The 21,128-nt window shown below is 36.3% G+C and overlaps 1 protein-coding gene across 15 annotated transcripts in view; it reads right to left on the bottom strand.

The window, feature by feature from the left end:
• Positions 1-21,128, bottom strand: part of MYCBP2 (MYC binding protein 2) — a 196,207-nt gene that overhangs the window by 119,050 nt on the left and 56,029 nt on the right. For 14 of the 15 annotated variants that reach the window (XM_065653542.1, XM_065653560.1, XM_065653596.1 and 11 more), the window contains exons 14-18: positions 20,465-20,623; positions 19,901-20,105; positions 19,039-19,184; positions 16,891-16,992; positions 7,122-7,229 (exon numbers count right to left, since the gene is read on the bottom strand). In XM_065653542.1, coding sequence (XP_065509614.1) covers positions 7,122-7,229; positions 16,891-16,992; positions 19,039-19,184; positions 19,901-20,105; positions 20,465-20,623 — 720 coding nt within the window. The remainder of the gene's footprint in view (positions 1-7,121; positions 7,230-16,890; positions 16,993-19,038; positions 19,185-19,900; positions 20,106-20,464; positions 20,624-21,128) is intronic. The other variant, XM_065653605.1, reaches the window with a different exon arrangement.

Raw genomic sequence — 21,128 nt, 5'->3', positions numbered from 1 at the left:
TGAAAAGACAAATTATTAACAACAAAAACCCCTTGAAAATATAGAATTTTTCCTCCTAGTCATGTAATTCAGCCTTAAAAGGCTTCTAGTATTTTACGTAACAATTTCGCTATTTCTCAAATACAGCATCTTTGAACTTTTTATGGCTACTTTTGCATTAAAGTCTACATGCCAAGGCAATCAAGAGATGGTTCTAAGGGCTAATAGTGTCACCAGAATTATTTATTCAGCAAGCAGCCTACTTACAACTTCCCTCTTTCACACAAGCTTTTCAGACAGGAGCAGAAAAAACGCTAATTGTTCTGGAAGTCTACCTGCGGCCCCTGTCCCCCCCTCCTCTCTCAGTCACTGATGGATGTAGTGAAAGAGGGAAGCTCTCCCACTGTGTAAATGCACTTGGACAGTCACCAGCCAGGAACGCAGTTGTCCATAAGTATGTGTCATGGCTACACGCACTTCCTATGATCAAACAAACTCAACGCATAGCAACCATGTCACCTTGTGAACTGCCATATTAACAGAATTTAGCAGAAGTTGTATTCTGGTCCTGTAACAGTGGCGTATCAAGTGATCTGCAGACACCTGAACAGGTGTATGTGCATTTCCTGCCTCATTGTAAGGAAAACATACTGCTCTGAAGTGTTTCAACAACTACTAATATATAGTTTAGGACTGCTGTTTTCTCAAATGACAGATATGTGCTCCTGCCTTTAAATGTAAGATGATTCTAGATACTTGCTCATTTTTTCCAAAGTTGCAAATGAAAACATAAAACCATATTACCCTCAAGGAAACACTAAATACTATTGTGCAAGATGTAGAGAGAAGAACATTCACAGGAAACAAATTTTACAATTCCTTATCCGAGAAATAAATTCATTTTAAACAAAGAAGTTTTACAGAGTTGGCATTTTCAAATTCCAAAGCTAAATTCTCAAGGCATTTGAGAATGCAAGAATGGAGGCAACTGACTTCCATACATAAAGTATGAAGTTTGCAAACTGAAAATGGAATTCCTGTCTGCCTCCTTTGAGTGGTTAGTAACTGTCTCGTGTTTTCAATCGGCTGGATCTTCAGAACTTGATAAGCACCCTAAAATAATTTATGTGCAGTAAGTACAAAACCTTTGTAACTAAAAAAACTAAGATTCAGCTAGTCTTGTTTAAGGAAAAAGATGTCTTTTGACTAAAATATACAAAATTAAATGAAGTATCACCATCTACTTTTAGAGCAAAACTTCTGTTCTATATTGTTCATCTGAGTATTCTATCACATGGCCAATACATATAATATTTTTCTAGCAGCACTGGCCAGGAGAACCAAGTTCTACAAGATCTTACACTTAGAGATAAGGCTGCAAATAAATTGGGTCATCCCCTTTCAGTACTTTGACTAAGTCAATTTTTTTTTTTTTTTTTTTTTTTTTTTAGATCTGTAAGTGAAAGGTGGATGCAGAAAGCTTATTTACATGTGTCTCAAGGAATAATTTTAACTGTGGAGACACACAATTGCTTTTCTTCAAACAATTGTGCACATATTCATTTCATTAGAAGTAGTATCAAATCAACTGTTCCTAAAAGAGAAGTATAGAAAGACTACTGAACCAGAGACTCTTCTGGTCGAATGAATGGAACCTTGTAAGCAGAGCAATTAGTCCTTCCAGTGCTATCCAACTGGGCTACCACTGAACAGAAACTTTGACTCTTTCATCTCTCTGATAAGAAAAGGACCAAGGAAAAGCTTTGAGTTCTTTCTGCTGTCAACACTGAAGGATGGGCTGCATGAACGACTTCACAGTGATGGGTTTTCATCTTGGTTATCTTACACAGTTGGGGAAGGAAAGCGAGATAACCAGAAATACAACCAACCAACTCCCCTCACCCCCTGCATCACTCCACTTTCCTTAGAAAATTTTTAACTTCTGAAGACAATTTTTCCCTCTGTGAAACATGCTAAGAAGTTATCTTAGCTGATATCACTACTACCAAAAAAACCCTGCTTTCCAGGAACAAAGAAAACCTCATTATTTCAGCAGCAAGGGAAGACTTGCAATAAGTCAAGCAATTTATAAGCAATAAAGGAGAGTTATGTTGGCAAAAAAACCCCACCCCAACACATTGGTACAGAATGGCATCTTGGACCCTTGGTCCAGACCCGAAGAAAAAGCATTTTATTGGTGTTCCTCAGCTGCAGTAAGGGTGATGATATTTCTTTTCTCACTGACCATTTCTGGAGGAGGGAAAAAGCACTTGTAAAGATGTTAAGTGCATTTCTTCTTCCCACAGATTAAAAGCTTCAATGCAATATGACCGTACACAAAAAATTCTTAGAATAACTGTCTCTTTATACTACAACATTTGCCAACATATATTTGTTCAGTTCAGCAGTGCTTACCCAAATAAAGCATATCACTCAAGTTACTGGTCAGTATCTGTGATGTTCAACTCCCACAGGGTGTTCTGAATACCTTAGTATCATCTATAGGCTTTATATACAACATTACTTGAACAGATCAGCCTGTGACTGTAGCTTCTTGTCTGTCCATTACAGGCTTCAGCTGAAATACCTGTAACCAATATTATAGCTACAGCGCAGGGGGAAAAGAAACCTACCTCTGGTTTTGAAAATCTTATGAGGGCAGAAGAAAAACAAGTCCATTGGATGCTTGAAAGGTTGCTACAGAGCTTACTTGAGCTCATAGGTGAAATCTGATATGCAGAACCACAAGTGCTTAACACTTATGATAATATGATAATAAATTTACACTGAAATTAAAAACTCAGTAATAACTGTGTCCTGAATTTTTGTACCAGTATTGGCTTACCTGTTTAGTTCAGCCAAAAAGTAAAAGCAAACATGAATTTACTGCCCAAATACTTTATTCCATTATGTGACTTGGATGTAAGTAAAATTTTAATACTGAGCAATGGCAAAGTACATCCATCACATCCATGTACTTATTTTTCTATGCTATACAGAAACCAAATGAAGTGTACTTGATCGAGAGTGTGAATTCTTAGGTATTTTCTGTGACCTGGATAGCCCGACAAATAGAAATGTATGTTTTGGAGGAGTGGAGATCCACCTCTAGCCTCTTTCCAACAGAGGACAGAAACTAGGGAAGCTATTTTTGATGTTGTCTTCTTGAATTGGTTATTCAGTTTAAATTTACAGGTGGACAAAAAAGTACACATTTATGAGCTATCTTGTTCTCCACAGATATCAAATGACCTTAGAAAATGACAAGAATAACTTTTCAAATAATTTAACAAGTGTAACTTCTAGAGTAAGTCATTTCAGTGGTGAGTTTCTTTGAGACAGAAGGAAACAGCAAAAATTTCTGAACTCTAGAGAATGAATCAAAGCTCATAGCAATGCTATACTTCATCCACTGATTCAGTAGAGGGAATTTCTTCAGCAGTTTGTCAGCCACTGGTGGTCCTGCTTTATGATTTCCAATGGATCATAGGCATAAGTCTCCATTTGCAGTATACGACATGAAGAGTTATCCCTAACCTCTTCAAAATTCAGGTAACTTCATCTAATATAATATAACTCTTCAGTAACAATTACTGAATGGTTGGGAAAAGATGGACTGGTATGAAAGATGATAAGGATGTCTGACTAGAGAGACAGACTCATAATAGCAGAAAAAGTATGTTAAAGAGTAAGTAAACTTTGTTATTAATAACTGTTATTAACAAATTAACATTTGTTGTCATGATAACACATGACAAGAGCTGGTGATTATATGTGCCTGTGAGGTTTGACATACTCTGGCATTCTTCAAGTCTCAAATTCCAAGCAAGTCCCTGTCTAAAGTGTCTCCTTATTAATGGCAGTGTGTAAAAACCTAGTAAAGAAAAGGCAGCTCTGAAACATTTTTGGTGTAACTTTTATCTTCTTAAAGTGCAAAAGTCTTAGGCAACCTGTCTTCAGTTGTGTTTTGAACTTCTTTAGGAACACTTAACACATGAAAACAAGACTGTCAGACTACAGAAATGTCAATACGTAACATATAAAGATAGCTAATAATTTACTTCTATTAAGTCTTAGATATAGGTTTTCACAGTCGGCTTTCTCCAATGAGTGCTTTAAACTACCCTGCAGACCGTGTATTTTACAGTTAACAAGTAAATTACAAGTAAATTTTCCTGAACATTTGATAATTTGGTATTAGCATTTGCAAAATGATTGACATATAGCTTGTCCCATCCAAGCAGGTTCAGCTTCATACTGCCTTTTGTCTGAGGGTATTTGGTTTCATACTGTTTAGAACATGTTTTGATTTCCACTGCTCCTAAATACAGGAGAAAGGTGGCACTTGCTTGCAGAACCTTAATTGACTCAAGGAGCTTCCTCGGTTTCTAATTGCTACTCCGTTCATCTCTACAACTGAGAAAATTCTACAGACTTCTGTTCATCTTTTTTACTCAGATCTCCAGTGATGTAGTCCATGGGGACTGGAGACTCAGACTGGGAATTCACTGCCTCATTAAAGACTGTGGATGAAGCAGCAGCTCATATTTCTTCTTAGTGTCAAAACATTCCATGAAAACCAAGAAGGCGGTACCTACTCCTTTCTGTCTATACTTGTGATGGAGACACAGACGTAGATCAGAAAGATTATGACTATGCCTAGCATGTATTTTTTGTAATAACTAGGATTGTGATACGCAGACCGTAAAAAGGTGAAATGAGCAAATGACAAGCTTTCCAGAAAATGGGTATTTTGATAAAGTTAAAGGTGCTTTCAACTGGAAAATTCAACAGAAGAATTCCACAAGTGAAAAACATGTAGATTTGATAATACATACAAGTGCATATCAAATATACTTTTTAAATTAGGCCGTAACTGTCAGTCCTGAAGAAGCTGTTTCACATTTAAGTTTAAATATCAAGAGAAGTTCTGCAGCTACAAGCAGAGAAACAGGAAAAGGTACCAGCAAGTTTGGTACTGGCTTCATCAGTACTACCAGTTGAAATAAGTTCTCCTTGCCCAAAAATCCTCAAGGACTGGTTGGTGTGAAGAGTTCAGAAACCTCTGAAGTAAGAATGCTGGTTTGGAAAGCATTACATTCAAAAGTAAAACAAAAGAACATGATTATTTCAGTGTTATAATGTCCTTTTACTGAAGTCAACATCCTTGCCTCACACTAATTATTGTTTTTACATTCTACGTGTAGTAAAAGAGGCATGCCTTTGAAGATGAGATATACTTATCTTCTTCATAATTCCCACCTTCCCTATTACTTTTATAACAATTCACTGGTATTTCTTTTTCCCTTGGAAGCTCTTCTAGAAGTTATGGGCCATTTCTACTGGAATTTATAATCATCTGTTGAGAAGCAATCTTCTGAGGCAGAGAAGGCTCTCAAAGTTTACTTATAAAGACATCACAATCTTCCTTATCTGTTTTGCATCAGGTACAAAGAACTAAAAGAAACTGAATGTTTCTTTGCATATAGGCCTCCTCAAGGAAAAATAAATGCTTGGTTCTACAGAGCATATCTGACAACATCTTTCAGCACAATACAAATGTTTGCATAGTCCTTACAACTCCAAAAACCAATGTAGACCTCAAACTGACACTAATGAATATACCTCTTGTAAGGAGATACTTGAGCTGAAGTGAGCTCCAACTACTAAAACATGCCCTAAAAGTACAGATGTAGGTAGAATGAACATACTCCTTTACACACATGCCTATGAGGTCAAGGGCTTGCGAGCAGTACAACTAGCAGAAGTATCCAGCCCAAGAATACTGGTCATCAGCAAACTGTCACTCAAATGACAGCATTTACGTTCTGTATGTTTTGTCTTCCAGTATCCCATCTCTCCCAGGGAGATCATGACAGGTTACTCTATTTAATCCATCATGACTTAAAGCTCAGATAATATGTTTTCCAAATACATGGAATATATGTTATGCAAATACCAAGGACCAGATTCTGCTTCCACTTCCATAAAATAAACTTAAGGTGATTTCCTGATCCAATATGTTCATAACTAGGTAGGGTCTATCACCCATATACACCAAAATCATATCCTAAAAGGCTTGAAACTATCATACAATTTGCTGGCATACATGCCAAATTCTATCACTAACTTCCATTAATTCACCTGAAATGCCATTCTAACAATTCATATTTAGCAATTCTTTAAAAAATAGCTGAAGTGTTCTGGGCCCTCACCAGGAGGAGCAGAAGCTTTCTACTTATTTCGACCATGTCTCTAATCCACACTTTACTTATTTATCTTTCATATATAAATACATTTGTACAGATATATCTATATACAGATATATACAAACGGTGATCAGATTTGATACAGGTCAACTTAAATACATTCGGCTGAAATTTTTAGCAATACACTACCTCTTCCTGAAACCAAAACAGAACACTTATCTGAACAAGTTACACATTTAGAAATTCAAGGTATAGTCAAGTAGCCTTCCAGACACACAAAAACATCTGAAATAAAGATACCTCCTTACTTAGATTCTGCAAAAGAACATTTCACTCAAGAATATTGCAGCATGAAACCTGTGCTTTGATTTGTACTCTCCTCATTTAAAACTAGTAAAAAATGCGCATGTTGTTTACATTATTTTACATATTTCATTTCTAAAAAAATGACTGTTAAAAGATAACACACCTATGAAAAATTATATGCTAGAATTAAGAAGTCTGGAATTGATATGTTAAAGAGATGACCCCAGATACACAACAAAGAGGTTCAAAAAAACCAACGCAAATGCAATGTAGTAGTCTGAATCACTGGAAGGTGTTAAAGTTTCCTACAGTAAAATTAAAGAACCTTAGGAATGAGACAGCATTAGAAATGAGAAAAGACACATAGAAAGACAATGCATATTTCATTAAAAAAAAAAAAAGGAAAGAAAAGAAAAACAAACTTGATACAGACTACCAAACATTTACACTCTTAAAAAAGGTCAACATTTAATTGCATTTTCTTTCTCCTCAGGTAACAAGATACTAACAAGAAGAACGGTAGAACCCATTTTGTGCAGTTCTTTGGAAAGACAGATTCAGTGCACAGAAGAAGTGACGGTGAGGATGGGCTTATTTCCACCCCGGCCAATAAGGAAGACTAAATACCTTTGTGCTTGTCCCGTTTATGCTTTAGCTGTGCTGGATGGGGTCTGATTCTGGCTAGAGCCTGTTCTCGATGGTTCATAAAAATAGGACCAGGAAATACAAGGGGGCCTGAGGAGAAACATTTTGCACATGCATAGGAAAACTCACAAAATGGAAACAGTGTGTTGTTAAACAAAATTCAAATTAAAAGCAATGAAAAAAAATAATAATACTTATATAATAATCCTGTTTTCCTAAATTCAAAAGGCCTTAAATAAAAAAAAAAGTTGCCATTTCTTGATAATAAGACCAAAACATTATGCAAAGGAACAACAGATATCCCACAGTGACGGTTTTACCTGAACTTGTAAGTATGCAATGTACTCCAAGCCAATGGAAACACAGACCAACACTGGAGTAAAACTTGATAGCAAATATCCATTACTGTCTTTAATAGTTAAAAAGATTAATTATCACTTCTTGCATACTACAATATTACATTCGAAATCCTAATTTGGAACAATATCATCATATCAATGCTAAATATAGAAACCACAACAACTGCTATTTGTCATATTTAAAATGAAGAGTTGTCACTTATAAAGAAAACAGCTATCCAAAAACACCTGTTCCATGAAGAAAATTATTCAAATCATGATTTTTTTTCCTATCTACTTACTAATTTTGAAATCTATTGAAGTTATTTTTAAAATATTTCCCATCTATGTAAAGGTCTTCAAGAAAATAATTGTATTTGAAGAAAGCAATGATGCCTGTATTTAAAGTTTTCTCCACACTACTTTTTCTTCCTAAAATCTGGACCCAAGCAGTGCTGTATTAAGTTTAATTGAGGCTGATTATATGTAGATCATGGACCAGTAATTTGTTCCTCAAAACTCTATTTTTCCTCTATTTTAAAGGTTAAACATGCCACCAAGAGTTTCTTTGGAGGTATCTTCTTCCAGAAGTCTCACATTCAATGAAAATAATGAATCAGAAGCAGCTAATCCTGCTAAGGGCAAGGTCTTAGTCCCTACACTGACTTTCAGAACAAAAAACCAAAACAAACCAAAACAAAAAACCCCCAAAAAACCCAAACCAAAACAAAAAAAAGCACACACCACCAAACAAACAAACAAACCACCCCAAAATGAAAACCCCCTGAAATTAGGCTTTGTGTCATGTTATAAACAGCTTACTTTGAAAACAATTATTCCTTCCCCAAAATCACTGATACTCTATTTCCGTAGCTGAACGTTATTGACAACTTAGTGTAGGCTAAGTTTTCATAAATGCCCATTGTCTCAGGTTTCCTGCTGTCAGCTTTATTCCATCAGTTCCTTTGCTAATAGTAAACAGTACAGAAAGAAACTTAAGTAGAAGTTGGGCCAAATCTTTCTAGCTCTAGAACTTTCAGATGAAGAAACTTGTCTTCATACAAAGAAACTCCCAAATTTTAGCATTAAGTTAAAAAAAGAAAATTAAAAGTGTTTTAAATATCCATTACTGCCTTTCCCTCTAGCTTCGAGATTCATACATGTGTTAGGTAATACAAAGGCCAAAAATCTCATTAACCATGTATGATTCTACACACAGCACAGATTTTTTTGTTTTGGTTCTACTGTATTTATCTGGACTCTCTTTATTACAGATTGGGTCCCTTTGTTAATTAAGAACTCCTGATGATCAAGGATCAGAATTTGGTTTTGCTTTACCTTCATCTTGGAGATTCTTCCTATAGTTGTCTTGCTATTGCTCCTACTTTTCACAGTCTTCTCTCAGCTGGAGCTTCCATTTAATAGATAAATTTTTGGTAAAGACTACTTTCTGCCAGGCCACTTACTGTGTTTAATATACTACTTCCCACTGTTTAGACTTAAAGAAAAAGTTATACTACACTTTCCTTTCTTCCAAGTTGGAGAGGAGATACTGAGGAGTCTACTGAGGCAGACCAGCAAAAAGCAAGAAAGGGGAGAGACAAATGACAAGCAGAGTATGAAAGCTAACAACATCTGAAGGACAAAAGATACAGAGGAAAGCTGGATGAAGAACAGAAGACAAGAAACAAAGAAGAAAAAAAAAGAAAAAAGTAATTGGACTTGCTTACTGAGAAGTTTCTAATGAAATGAAAAACCCAACAAAGAGGGAATGGACGTGACAATATGACAGAAGTTAAACTCAGAGATGCAAAAAGAGATGCAAAGACTGCAAATTCTGGTTTGAAGTGTGTGGATCTAAGATATTTGCGAATGATCAAACAGAAGATGTGAAGACGTGTCTCTAGATAACTTAGGCAAAAAATTCTGAAGTTCTAGAAAACGCCCATACAACAAACAGACCAATGGACGAGACACAGCTCTGAAAGGCATTTGGCATTTTATGTTAAGAGTAAAGATAGCAAAAAAAAAAAAAAAGAGAATTTCAGGAAGACAGAAGGAAGTGAGGTACATTAGGGTGAGTAACAGAACTACAAGAGATTTGGGAGATAGAGAACATTTAGGAAGCATAAAAGGCCACCGGTGCCAGCACATGGATGCCTACAGTAGCCAGGCCACTCATCTGAATGACACTGCCCCAGTCAAGATGACAATTCTGTAACATTAGAAAGATAGAATCATTTCAGTTGGAAGAGACCCTCAGGATCATTGAGTCCAACCATAACCTAACCTGACTCTAGCTCTAAACCATGTTCCTAAGAACCTTGTCTAAATGCCTTTTAAACACCTCTAGGGATGGTGACTCCACCACTTCCCTGGGCAGCCTGTTCCAATGCCTGACAACCCCTTCTGTGAATAAATTTTTCATAATATCCAATCTAGACCTCCCCTGGCACAACTTGAGGCCATTTCCTCTTGTCCTATCACTTGCTACTTGGGAGAAGAGACCAACATGCTCCACGCTACAACCTCCTTTCAGGTAGTTGTAGACAGTGATAAGGTCTCCCCTCAGCCTCCTTTTCTCCAGGTTAACAACCCCAGTTCCCTCAATCACTCCTCAATCAGACTTGTGCTCCAGGCCCCTCACCAGCTTTGTCGCCTCCTCTGCACTCTCTCTAGTACCTCAATGTCCTTCTTATGATGAGGGGCCCGAAACTGAACACAGGATTCAAAGTGGGGGCGCACCAGTGCTGAGTACAGTGGCACAATCACTTCCCTAGTCCTGCTGGCCACACTATTTCTGATCCAAGCCAGGATGCTGTTGGCCTTTTTGGCCACCTGGGCACACTGCTGCCTGACGTTCAGCCACCTGTCGACCAACACCTCCAGATCCTTTTCCGCCAGGCAGCTTTCCAGCCACTCTTCCCCAAGCCTGTAGTGCTGCCTGGGGTTGTTGTGACTCAAGTGCAGGACCCGGCACTTGGCCTTGTTGAACCTCATACAATTGGCCTCAGCCCAACAATCCAGCCAGTTCAGTTCCCTCTGTATAGCCTTCCTACCCTCCAGCAGATCAACACTCCCACCCAACTTGGTGTCATCTGCAAACTTACTGAGGGTGCACTCAATCCCTTCATCCAGATCGCTGACAGAGATTAAACCGAACTGGCCCGAATACTGAGCCCTGGGGAACACCACTCGTGACCGGCCACCAACTGGATTTGGCTCCGTTCACCACAACTCTTTGGGTGGGGCCCTCCAGTCAGTTCTTTATCCATTGAAGAGTATACCCATCCAGGCCATGAGTATTAAATCCTGCTTCTGTCAGAAGGTTAATCTTCGCTCCTGGATATTCCTATATATTCTACGTTCCCACCCACTGTGTGAAGAACGTGAATCCAACATAAAAGTTAAATGCAATATACCCCCATTTCATAATCATTTGTATCCAATCCATGCAACAGGGTGTGCAAGTCTGTCATCCTCTTTGGCTTTTTATGCATGCAAAATGTCTAACGTTATCATAACGTGCAAGGAAATATCTACATTTTGATAACATTACGATGCCTGAATGTTCAGTCATGTGCTGGCACGATATAAGGTACCTAAAGTACCTCCTCTCCCTCTAAAATAAAACCACAGGAAATAAAACACTAGAACAACTCATACAGGCCGTATTTGCTCTCTGCTTACATCTGAGTTTGCCTGTATAAAAGGAGCAGAGTTTAGGTACTATGGAACAATAGCAGTGGAACAATTCAGCCATGCATTAGACACCTCCTCTATTTTGTTAAATAAATGCCTTCAGAGTACTATTTGAAAAAGTCCGCTAACATATCTACATGGGGAATAACAACCTACTACTATTCTCAGTTATTTTAGTGGCTCAGGTTGCAGAGATAAGCAAAAGAGAGTCACTGGTAGACTGTAATGCTGCTATTTTACATTAGTTGCTATAGGGTGCAAAATGCCATTCACTCTCTCCCTTTATTTTTTACAGAATGCTTTTCCCTGGCTAAACTGCAAGGTTAAATATCACTAGCCTAGGAAATGCAAAGATTAGCTTTTCTTTCTTGGTCCTGCAGGATCCAGGCCTTTCACAATAGGCTTTGTCTGGCAGTGAATTGAGAGTGCAAAGGAGAAAAACATCTATCCACAGAAATAATTTCATTTTCTAACAAATTAGAATGCTTTCATTAAATAAGGCAATGGACTATAGGAAAACTTACACAATTAATAATTATTCCACAGGTACTTATGGGCTTTTGCAATCTTGGCCATCTAAGCACTTAGGCAGAGCTATCAAAGAGTTTACTGTTTGATTTGAATTTATACTACACATATTTTGATTTCTTCTAGTACCTTTCTCTAAACAGCTCCTATTTGGCAAGCCATGATTACAGAAGACTGAAATCAATGATCTCAAGTGGTGACGCCTTCACCAGTGCACTGAATGTAGGAGGCTACCTGAAAAAATGGTACATGACCAGACAAATGAAAATTACATCATGAAAAACATACAAAAATAGTATAAATTAAGGTTGCAAAAGCAAGTCCTAGGTTGGATGGGACTTCATGTTATAAAACCCTAATTTTGGCTTCTTGAAAGAGAAAAGACAGGTGGTGTTTTTGTGGTTTTTTTGTGGTTTTGGTTTTTGTTTGGTTTTGCTTTGTGTTTGTTTTCTTTTGTTTAAAATAATAAAATAGGGAGGCAAGACCCTAATACAGAAAAACAGTTAGCTAATAGGTCAAGAGGAGGTAAATTTTAAAGACAAAATATTTCAGAAAATGAAACTGGGGACAAATGCTTAGTTTCAGTCCACTAAAAGTGGAAAACATACTGAGATAACATCTCATCTCTGTAGCCTTAAGGGAAACAAAAATTAACATTCCTATGAGGCAAGAATAATAGTTAAGGTGCATGTACTTTAAAATAGTATTTTTCAGACCATGAGTAGCAATTTACTATTATGGTAGAAATATTCACAGAAAATGTCACTGTGCCATGTGGGCAATTAAAATTAATTGTAGTTTGCTTCTTTTGTTCAAAACAGTGAAAGTAAAAACAGGCTACATGCCTCTTCTCATGTTCTTGAAGTTCTTTTCTACTGACACTGATCGTACGAATCAGATGTGTAAGAAAAATTATTAGGGCTTTTTTATAAGGGAAGGAGATGCAGGCTAGCAGATACAAGCACACAGGGCAATTTGGGTGTGATAGAGAAGAAGATGGAAGTAAGATTTACGATAATCGTAATTTTGACACTTTCTTCTAAATAGTTTACTTTGTATATACTGTTAAACAAATCTCAAAGATGCATTTCTGTATATAAACACATAAGGTAAACTAAACCACTAAGTATAAACTAAAAATGTTCTCACTGACTCTACTGCAAATCTAAGGCTATAGTAGAAACTAATATTTCTACTTTAAAAATAATTTTATTAACAATAAACACCCCTTTCTGATAGAAATCACAAACTCAAGCATAACCATTTAATTTCACAGAACCATACCTGCTGGTCATCAAGGACAAAAGCTTACAGCTTTCTCTTGAAAGCATTCTTAAACAGAAAGTCAGGTATGGGTCTGATATTCTGTCAAGTAAAAAGGTATTTTTGTTTGGTTGGTTTTGTTTTGTTTAAGAAACTTAGAAACAAATATAACCTCTAGATCCCCAAAGGATCAAAATAAATATTTAAATAAAACTATAGAAAAAAGCTGCACTAATAATTAAAGATATTGGATATGAATATAGTTCTGCTGTGTGTTTAGGCACATGTTCAGCAATGAACAAAGACTAGTATTACTGACAAACTGATTTCAAGCTCATAGCGGCTTGGGCAGATGTTAAACAGGTTTATATGATACTCAGCCTACTACAGTATTAACTGAATCAGTTCCACTTAAGGGAAAAAAAAAAAAGAATTGCCCAAATACAGGCAGCCTCAGATAATATTCCCCCAATAGACAGGAGCTTTAACTAAAATTAATCAATTTCCTGTGGGTTTTTTTGTTGTTCCAAGTATAGTAAGATTGAAGGAAAATAATCTTCCCTTTCTACAAGGGTATCAAAAACTAAACCTTGGTTAATTAGACAGTAAATCTGTAGCTCAGCCGTGAACATCTAAAGGTTTTTACATCATAGGCTGAGAAACAGAAGTAGTGAAATACCAGTGAAGAAAGAGACCATTTATTATCTCCATGTTAAGAGTTATTTCTGTATTTTTAGAGTATTAGTTAAATATAATTAGTTTAAAAAGCTATTTCCACATTCTCACAGCCTTCTGAAAAAAAAAAAAATTACCTTTAAGCAATAAAACTGAAATCTTAGACTGCTTCTAAATTCTATTACTTCAAATATTGATCTGAAAAAGTTGCAGGAACAGCTTTCAAGGTTGGTTCGCCCAGTAAGTGGTAATCTTAGCTTTACTGCATTAATTGTACAACATGGCCCAGGGATTTCTGTAATCCATCAAGGCATAACTTAATGCTCCCAAGACTAAAAAAACCAAACAACTGGTGTTTGACAGGAAAGGAAAAGTAATCTATGCTCTGAACATTTTAACATACAAAACTTCCTCATTACTACAGAAAATAATAAAGTGCAGCTACTCCTATACTCACCTCCCACTACTCCCATCAAGCTCTAAACCAGCTTGAAAAACAACAAACATTTATTTCTATGGTACATCAGCTCCTTCACTTCTTACCAGAACTTGAAAGACAGTGAAAGATCAATCAACAATTATGTTGGGAAAATTACGATTTAGCATAGAAGCTGTGATGAATACAGCTGGCTTTATTTCTCAAGAGGTCATACACCAGACTCAAAAACGTTGAATTGATTTTGAGCCCTCTTCACTGCTCTTGCAACAGCCATTAAGCCAGAAGCAGAAAGAAGCAGCTGAGTGAAGTGGCTCTACCGCCGTCACAGAAAAGGAGCAAAACTGGTCACCTGAACATACTGTATGTACTTGTTGCACTGAAAAGAGCAAAGAAATATAATCAATATTAAGAAACTCTTAAGTTTTTGTAAATAATAGATTTATAATCCCAAACTGAAACTTCTTTCCACTGGTAATTTTAAGGATCTAATTTGTCACTAAAATAAAATTTCTTTCTTGAGTGAAGCAACACGAATAACTGATTCTAAACATAAAAAAAATATTTACTGGTTACAATTCTGTCATAGCATGTATAATTTAATCTGTTGTGACTGCCACTTCAAGATAAAAACCAGAGAAATCATCATAAGCATCTAAAATTTCTGAAGTTACTTACCACTCAGCTTAGAGCTGCTGAACAGCATATACACAGGTCCCTTACAACACTAGCAGGTTACTTTGACTTGGAAGATGTTTGAGATTAGTTAACTGCTCTTGATTGACAATATAACATTTAACTAGGCCCCTGATATTGTAACCGTTCGTGACAACTACTTCTCCTTCCCAGAACACTGAAATTCGTTGCTTTATATTTGCAGAAAAAATGCATATAAAGATGAGCATACTCATCTTCCATAGAAGAAACCACAACTGACCTTGTGAAGGAGTTAAATGATTGTCAAACCTGTAGACATAACCATCATTTTCTCCCTTAATTCAAGTGGATCACAAGAACATATTTTAAACCAGATGTCACTGTAACAGGACTAAATTTGGAGGTTTGGTAAAGAAGCACAAACAATTAGACCACTTAAAAACCTGCAGTGTGGAAACCAGTGTACTTCTGGCACTTGTGCTCTTGTACCTTTGTCCTAAACTTTATTCCTGTTTAAACATATTCAGTGGGAAAATGAGTGAGAGCTTTCTTTGTGATTTTTTGTTTGTTTGCTTGCTTGTTTTAGGCATGAAATATTCCCATGTTTCCTTAAAAATCTTTCATAGTCCTCTTGTTTATAGAACATTCCAGATCTACTGAAAACAGCTGTATTAAATAAAGGTCATCTTGTAACTAAAGAGTGATCAGCAACATTCAGTAATGGATCCTGTTCCTGACTATCAAAAACTACACATGCTTTGTTTTGCACTGATCTGGCATGAAAAATAGAAGCCACAGATTAGCACACTACAACCCAAAAATTGTAACCCTAACAAACAGAACACTGTGTACCTGAAAGACCCCAACAGGGTCAGTCTGGCCTTTGACTAATGTCATCATTACCTTTCTGGGCTGAACGGCTGCAGCTTTCAAAAATATCTAGGTATTCAATGCAGATTTAAGAAAAAAATGATTGTTAACTGTAACTAATATTTGTGAGCAGTATGCAATGCAGCTCCAACATGACCTAGACAAAAGAAAAAAAAAAAAAAGGCTTCCCCTCTCTACCTCACAACTAAAATTAACCACGAAGCCCCAAAGAAAAATAATATCCCATCCTTTTCCGCATGGATAGGAAACTATCAGCTTTCTCTCCCTTGTTGTTCCTTATTTGTGGTAAGACCAGTAATTTCTTACAAGCAAGTGAAATAAAGCCACAATTTTCCCCACAAGATTCACTGGCATGGAGTCTAGGAACTAAGTATGATCAAAATGCATATTTTCTGAGTAAAAACAGTATCTAATTCCTAAAAGGAACACAGCAGGAACCTGAAGAGCATAAAATTCCAATAAAATTGTTTCTCTTAACACAAAATAATCTTACCAAGCAAATCACAATGCTTCACTAAAATATTATGATTCATATCAGCCCAAATCTTTTAACTTTCATTATTTAAAAGTTTAAGACACAGAGGTATTAAAAAACAAGAGGAGTACTGGAAACCTGTTAAAGTACATACTGTTTGTGTGGAAAATCAACAGTAAGTCCTGAAGTAGATAATATACAGGGCAAGAAAACTTAAATGATGCAGTGTTTTGTTTCTGGTTTTAATTCAGTGTATCAATTTTTTCATGATATTTAACTAGTCAAAAGTTCATTTTATAAAACAAATTCTCTTAACAGTATACAAGAGGAACTCAATAGTTTATAATAGTAATAAAATAATTCATGTTATAGGTAACTAGCACTGAATGGGCTTGCTGTCATTTCAAGTTTTCATACAAAAAGGCATATAAACTCTTCATATAAACAATGTTTTAGCATTTACATTTTTTAAAACTATTATTCAACCAGGAAACAGCAAAATATGAGAACTGACTATATTTAAGTGATATAAATCACTACTCTCCACCATTAAAATTCTGATTCTTATGAGCAGACTTTAAACATGCAACAGACGTTAAACATGCAATTTTTCACAAATTTCCAAAAGCAGCATAAACGGCATAAACTGGCTATTCAGGTTCTGAATTTTGTTTGGTTACTGTATTAGCTCACTGGAGCAAAACTAACTAATTCCCACTCTTAGAAAACAGACCAAGAAGTTTGTTTAAAATATTCAAGCCTCTCACCAGTAAGAAAGCCACTTACCCCTTCCTTCTTCCAATCTATGTCTCCTATTCACACGTTGCCGCTTTTCTTCTTGACGTAACTGAAGGTGTTCTTCAATATTAACTCCAGGAACAGGGACAGCTACATAGATTAAGAAAATAAAATACATAAAACTGTATTTAAAAATTGGTATGATGGTAATAAACTGTAGAAGTGAAGTAAATAAAAACTGAAGCCTACTTAGTGCCTGCTCTTTACATGAATCTGACATGGTATCTGGAAATAAAGAAAGGCATTGAGCAAATTTAGAAAAGAGTTTTAGGCCTTATATCTGAGTTTCCTAGTTTTCATTAATCTGCCACCATTTGAACATCACTGAATAGTATTTAGTACCTTCTTTCTATTAGGCATATACATATTTATATTCAGTTACGCGATGTCATGTTTATCTCAATTTTGCCCCAAAAAGTTTCAGAAAGGATTATTATTAAAACAAGCATAATACCTTATATTTTAAAAACATTTAAAATAGATTAGATATTTTTTAGTTTAAGAATGCTTTACCACTATGTCTTCCGTGCTTACTAAGGAGCATGCAATTACTTTCATGTACACAAATCTGACTTATTTACCAAACTAGCTAATGTAATAGGAATTTGACACAAACTGATACACACCTTTTTAAACAGAAAACATGACTTGAATGAGCGTGACAATAAAACTACTGTAAGCACTACCTTTTTCCAATATTTTTTTCAGCAAACGGCAACAATGTAAAAAAAAAATACCTTGCCTCCAGCATCAAATAAAAACTCCACCTGGAGGCACTGTCACTTTTCTGCAAACAAATGTGGGCAATGCCCTCACCTCACACTGCCAAGCCCAACACAGTGCCAAGAGCTGTTCTCTGTCCTGCTAGGAGAGGAGTTAGCAAAGCAGATATTAGCACAAAAACCAGAACTCCTCCCTGGTCATGCATAAGAATAGAGCTATGCAGCTGAGCTGCTAATGCCATGGTCACCATCAGTATAAACCTACTTCTGTGATAGCCATATATAAGCAAACCACATTTAGAAATATCTGTATGGAAGTATCAGGACCGCACGGTGAGGTTATTTGGGGTCCTTAGTGTTAATTTATCAAGAGAACCTACTAGTTTCTATTTAACTTTTGCTTGGGGAAAAAAATGCCACACACACGTATATCTAATTTTTTATTATTATTATTCCCTCCTCCCCAGTTGGTGAGATGTATAAATATCTTAAAGTCACGCATCTGACTATTTTATGGTACTATTCTATATCAGATACTATATACATGCAGGATTAAGGACTCTATGTAAATCTAAATATAAAAAAAAAAATGAAGGAAAAAGTCTGATCTCTCAAAACTTGTAATTGCCCAGTTGTAAATACAGAGAATACAATATTAAAAATGCTGTGACAACAGATCTTACAAGGCAAGATCCCCAAACGTATTTTCCAATAAACACACCAGTTGGTGTTTTTCCCCTAAGGTGGGTATTTTTCATGAGGTGAAGGGGTGGGAGGTGTTTTGTTTTGGTTTTTTAAAAAGTAATTTCCACATTCCTAGCAGCTCTTTCTCTCTGATAATTTCTGAGAGGAAAAAGAAAAAAGTTTTCAAGAAACAGTATTCTGTGTATTTTATGCGACTGCAAAAAACCCAGCTGATAGAAAGATTATAGAAAAATATTCAGGCTATCAAAAAAGGACAAGATCAACTTTGTAGTATCAGCATTAGTGTAGGTCAAAATGGCACACATGTCTACAGTAAAGGCAAGTTTAAAATATTTCACTTACCAGAATGAATTTCACTTTGCTATATCACCAATAAATAAATGTGCCTGCTATGCAACATTTCATCCGTTTTAACAGTAGTATACTAAAATTGTCCTTTAAGTCTAAAAGTTCAGTAATTTGATTAGAAAGAAAAAACTGCATTACTTAAGATAGAGTTTTACCATACAGAAGAATCAAAATACTAACTGAAATATTAACTGAAAAGAACAAACCTATTTCTAAACTAATCTGTTATGCCAACTCAAGTTTCAAAAGTCAACTGCAGGATTGAGTTTATTGAAGAGTATAAACAGATGTGCTGAGAAAAAAAAAAAAGTGCAGTAAACAAGAAAACTGCAAGCCATCTTGCTAAGTGGATACCACTTACCCAGCAAGAGATCTAAAGGTATCATCTCTTTTACAGCATCGAGGATTCCTCTTTGCCTTGCCTCCTGGCCATCCAGTTCTCTAGCACACGCCTTGCAGCAGCCACATACAGCGCAGCCCGACTCACCTGAGCCACAGCCACAGATTCTGCAGCAAACAGAGTTGCTTTATCACTACCTTTTATTTTCATGCGTTACTGATGCCTTGGTAATTAAAATATACATTGTTAGTTTGTTCTGTCTATGGACATGTAATTTTTCCCTGAGATAAAGAAAAAGTATAGCTAGTTTAAATCTTAGCTGCTGTTGCGTGGTGACAGGGAGCATATGCTGACCACACATATCTGAACTGATTTCTAAGCATTAACTTTTCATCATTTAATTGAACATACACCACATGAAAACATGAACAAGAAAACAATGAGCACATGCAATGCTGGAGAAATAGTAACAGCAATATGTAAAGAAAGCGGTGGCCCTTTGTGTGGCTGAACCCTGAAGTAATAGATAAAAGCAACTGGAACAGCAAGATAAACTTGCACCACAGTAAGAAGAAAGGTTATCCCAGAGCCAGCAGCTCTGTCAGGAGACAGATTAGTGTTCACATTCAACAGCTTCTATCTAGTAAAGAACTATATGCTAAAGAAATTAAAGGAAAAAGCATTTATAACTAAATCATCTGCAACCACCACAAGCTATTTACAGAAATTTTAACCTACTTCCGATTTCAGAAGCACAGACTCTTTTTAGATGGAATATTACCTTAGATTGAAGTTTAAGAACATATCAAGATCAGTTTACATTCAACATATGCTTTAGCCATTCGACACCCTGTAGCAAGCGTATTTCCAGATGTTTCCTTACCCCCCAGGTACTCTGTCAGGACGCCCACTGCTGACACAGCTTGCTCCATAGCCTGTGCAATCTCCACATACGGTGCACACCATACACTGCTCCAGCTTCCATTTATGCATGCCTGGAGGACACATCATGGACTTCTCATCTTTTTCATCCAGTTCCTCCTCTAGATCTTCATCCATTGCTGTTGCCATGTTCTCAACTCCAAAACCTAATTAAGATATTGAAACAAGAAATAGCTGTTTTCTGAGGCCAACAGTGGCTACTGAGGTAGCTCTGAAGAATACTCGTAGATCAGAGTTTTATTCATTTTGAAGAAAAGCTTCTTCACCAACAAAAGTATTTGAGATTTATTTATTTATTACATAACTAAGTTTGTTAATATGTGCAGAACACTGAATACCTGACAGTTGAAATGAAAGCATCCATGCTTGGTTGGTTTTTTAAAGTGTGTTTTATGTACATAAGTTTTAGCATTGGAATTATATTTTATAATAAAATGCTTAGCTATGCTTTCACTTGTGATATTTTCCAGCACACAAAACAAAAGGAAAAATGTAGGTCCCTCACCTTTTCCTCCCTGGCTCATGGAGCCTGTGTCTCGTCCACACTGTCCTTTATTATTTACACCAAATGTCCAAACTTCTCCATTCTTCATCAACACACAGGTGTGAGCTTTGCCCATGGCTACTTGAGTCACAAAATGGCCCTTCAAATCTGTTACTAAACCTATAAAACATAAAACAGTTGAGTGGTAAATTGCACCTTCTACCTGACAGCGATATAACAGAACTGCTAGTGGAGAGTGACAATTTTTAGATTAATGGCAAGAGAGAAAAACAGCAGATATAGAAAAGTGTTCGAATAAGAAGTGACAGAAGAATTAGGCCTAGGCTGTTTGTCCTGCAAAGAAAGGAAAGCCAAAACCAAGTCAAACACTGCTGCAAATCACTTGTCCTGAAAAACAATTCTAAAGGAGTCATAATGACATTGGGGTTTATTTCTTTTATATTTTATTGAAATTGAGATGTACTGGATCACCTGCAAACTCAAAACAGGTTTTCTTGTGAGCAAAGAAACATATAAGGCCTGGTTTCCTGCAGCCTTTATTCATTTAAAAACATGTCTAATTTCTGTGACTTTTCTCTGCATGGCCTTCTAGTGTCAGATTAATACAACAAATGATTTTTTTTTCTTTTTCTAAGTGAAAGCATTCATTCAGGTATTTGTTACC

This window comes from Caloenas nicobarica, chromosome 1, assembly GCF_036013445.1.
Source record: "Caloenas nicobarica isolate bCalNic1 chromosome 1, bCalNic1.hap1, whole genome shotgun sequence".
NCBI classification, from domain to species: Eukaryota; Metazoa; Chordata; class Aves; order Columbiformes; family Columbidae; genus Caloenas; species Caloenas nicobarica.
Note: the sequence above shows the minus strand (reverse complement) of the source record. Positions and strands in the feature narration are given on the sequence as shown.